The 2,848-nt window shown below is 41.6% G+C and overlaps 1 protein-coding gene across 1 annotated transcript; it reads right to left on the bottom strand.

Moving 5' to 3' along the window:
* Positions 1–421: 421 nt before the first annotated feature.
* LOC130122546 (oocyte zinc finger protein XlCOF6-like) lies at positions 422–2,269 on the bottom strand. Its single transcript, XM_056291478.1, has one exon. It carries the CDS (start codon positions 2,267–2,269, stop codon positions 422–424), a length of 1,848 nt encoding a protein of 615 aa, XP_056147453.1.
* Between the last annotated feature and the right edge of the window lie 579 nt (positions 2,270–2,848).

The following is a 2,848-nucleotide window of genomic DNA, read 5'->3' as shown; positions in this document are numbered from 1 at the left end:
ACCAAAATCCTGAATCCTGTAGCATTTCTTTATTAGTGCCCTCTGATCATAGCATGTGTGATTATATGGTCATAATGCAATGTGAATACACTTTTTGCTTGATTACTACGGTTCTTTCTCCTTAAAATCAAAAGTATCAACAATCTGACACTATGGTGTCACACACTGTATAAGTCTGTATCACCATAACTCCAGTGAAATGGAGCTGTGAGGCATGGCTACAGTCCGTTTGTTGGTAAAAAAAAAAAATCCCTTCACTATAAAAGCGTTGATCGTATTATTGCAGAGTCGTTTTGAACCATATTGACAAAATTATCATAAAGGGCACCATGTCTTCTTTGTGGAGTTGCATGCTTATAATCGTTCAATTTAAACCCCTGACATATGTTGCGAAAAAAACATGATCGTGAATAATCAATAGTCAGTTAACTTCTTTTTGCAGAAACATGTGAGTCCTCTCACCTGTGTGGATCATGACATGCTGTTTCAGACGCCATTTTGAGGTGAACCCATTTCCACAGTTGCACCTGAATGGCTTCTCCCCTGTATGAATCCTTACGTGCCTTTGTAAATTTGCCTTCCGAGTAAACATTTTCTTGCACACGGTGCATCTGAATGGCTTCTCCCCTGTATGAATCATTGCATGCATTTGAAAATTTGACTTCAGTGTAAACATTTTCCCGCACGTGCTGCATCTGAATGGCTTCTCCCCTGTATGAGTCCTTAGGTGAATTTGCAATTTTGACTTATGGGTAAACATTTTTCCGCACGTGGTACATCTGAATGGCTGCTCCCCTGTATGAGTCCTTACATGCATTTGTAAATTTGACTTCTGGGTAAACATTTTCCCGCACGTGGTGCATCTGAATGGCTTCTCCCCTGTATGAGTCCTCATGTGCATTTGCAAATATGACTTGTGGGAAAACATTTTCTCGCACCTGATGCATCTGAATGGCTTCTCCCCTGTATGAGTCCTTACATGCCTTTGTAAACTTGAATTCTGGGTAAACATTTTTCCACACGTGCTGCATCTGAATGGCTTCTCTCCTGTATGAGTCCTTATGTGCATTTGCAAATATGAGTTCTGGGTAAACGTTTTCCCACAAGTGGTGCATCTGAATGGCTTCTCCCCAGTATGAGTCCTTAAATGCCTTTGTGAATTTGACTTGAGGGTAAACATTTTCCCACACGTGGTGCATCTGAATGGCTTCTCCCCTGTATGAGTCCTTGCGTGCATTTGTAAATTTGTCTTGTAGGTAAACATTTTCCCGCACGTGGTGCATCTGAATGGCTTCTCCCCTGTATGAGTCCTTGCGTGCATTTGTAAGCTCGACTTCTGGGTAAACATTTTCCCGCATGTGGTGCATCTGAATGGTTTCTCCCCTGTATGAATCCTCACATGCATTCGCAAATATGACTTCTGGGTAAACACTTTTCCGCACGTGGTGCATCTGAATGAGTTCAGCCATGTATGAGTCCTTATGTGCCTTTGAAAACTTGACTTGTGGGGAAACATTTTCCCGCAAGTGGTGCATCTGAATGGCTCCTCTGCTGTATGAGTCCTTATGTGCCTTTGAAAACTTGACTCATAGGTAAACATTTTCCCGCACATGGTGCATCTGAATGGCTTTTCCCCTACATGTGTCTTTGTATGCCTCTCCATGTTATACTTCCAGGTAAAATCTCTCCCACAAGTGGTACATTTGAAAGGCTTTTCCCCTGTGTGAAATGTCAAGTGAATTTTGAAAATTTCAAAATTATAAAGCACTTTCCCACAAATCTTGCACTCGTACGGTTTTTTTTTAGGTTTCAGCTTTGCTTTACGAGTTGAACCTGCTTCCTCACAGTTCTGGCGACTGCAATTAGGGTCAGCTTCACTATCAGTGACATGACAGCAGTTAGAGGGGGTATGGTGATCACTTGTTGGTTCTGATATTAAAAAGTTGTCTTCTTTGGCATCCAGTTGTATCAGTTCAAATGAGGTGACAGCTGGGGGATTTGTGTTTTCCTCTTTCTGGGTTTGGTAGAGTTGCAAGGGCAGAGGATGATCTGTATCATCGTCATTTCCATCACAAAGAGGGGTAAATATAGACTCAGAGGTATCAGCTACCTCCTGCAATGTAAGTTGGTCTTCATGTGGAGTGATCCAGAGTTCCTGTTGTTCTTCCTTGGCTAGACTGGGGCTCTTCTCCTGCTCACGATGCTGCTGATCAGATAACTGTACAAAGTCTGGATAGAGGGAAAACAAAATAAATGCTGTTATTTGCATCTACAAGGGTAGGTTAAATTTGATTCAGGATACCTATTCAAGTTTGGCCATAGTGGCACATCCTGTTTATATATCTTAGGTAAACCTAGACTAGGTGTAGCTTCCCCCTATTGACAGAATTTTTTCCACAGATTATACCCAGAGGAAGCTACACCTAATCTGTATCGTTTACCTAAGATACATAAACAGGGTTTATCATTACGGCCAATTGTTTGTATGATTAACTCCGTGACCTATAAAATCTCTTAAGTTTATTGCTTCTACTCTTAACTCGTTGGCAGGCAGTAATGAAGATCACATTCAGAACACGATGGATTTTGTGGCTAAAGTGAGAGACATCATTATTGACAGGGATGAAACAATGCTCTCTTATGATGCTAAGTCTCTCTTCACGTGTGTTCCTGTTGGTTATTGTTAGTCCATATGAAATTATAAAATGACCCCACCCTTAGCAATAGGACCACCTTTAACACTGACCACGTGTGTTTGCTCCTGAAGCTGTCTTTAGTCCATGTACTTCACATACAGGGGGCAGTACTATAGGTACAGGCATGGGTGTGCTATGGTCTCACCTTAGTG

This window comes from Lampris incognitus, chromosome 13, assembly GCF_029633865.1.
Source record: "Lampris incognitus isolate fLamInc1 chromosome 13, fLamInc1.hap2, whole genome shotgun sequence".
In the NCBI taxonomy this organism is placed as follows: domain Eukaryota; kingdom Metazoa; phylum Chordata; class Actinopteri; order Lampriformes; family Lampridae; genus Lampris; species Lampris incognitus.
The sequence above is the reverse complement of the archived record's forward strand: the minus strand, read 5'-3'. Positions and strand labels throughout refer to the sequence as shown.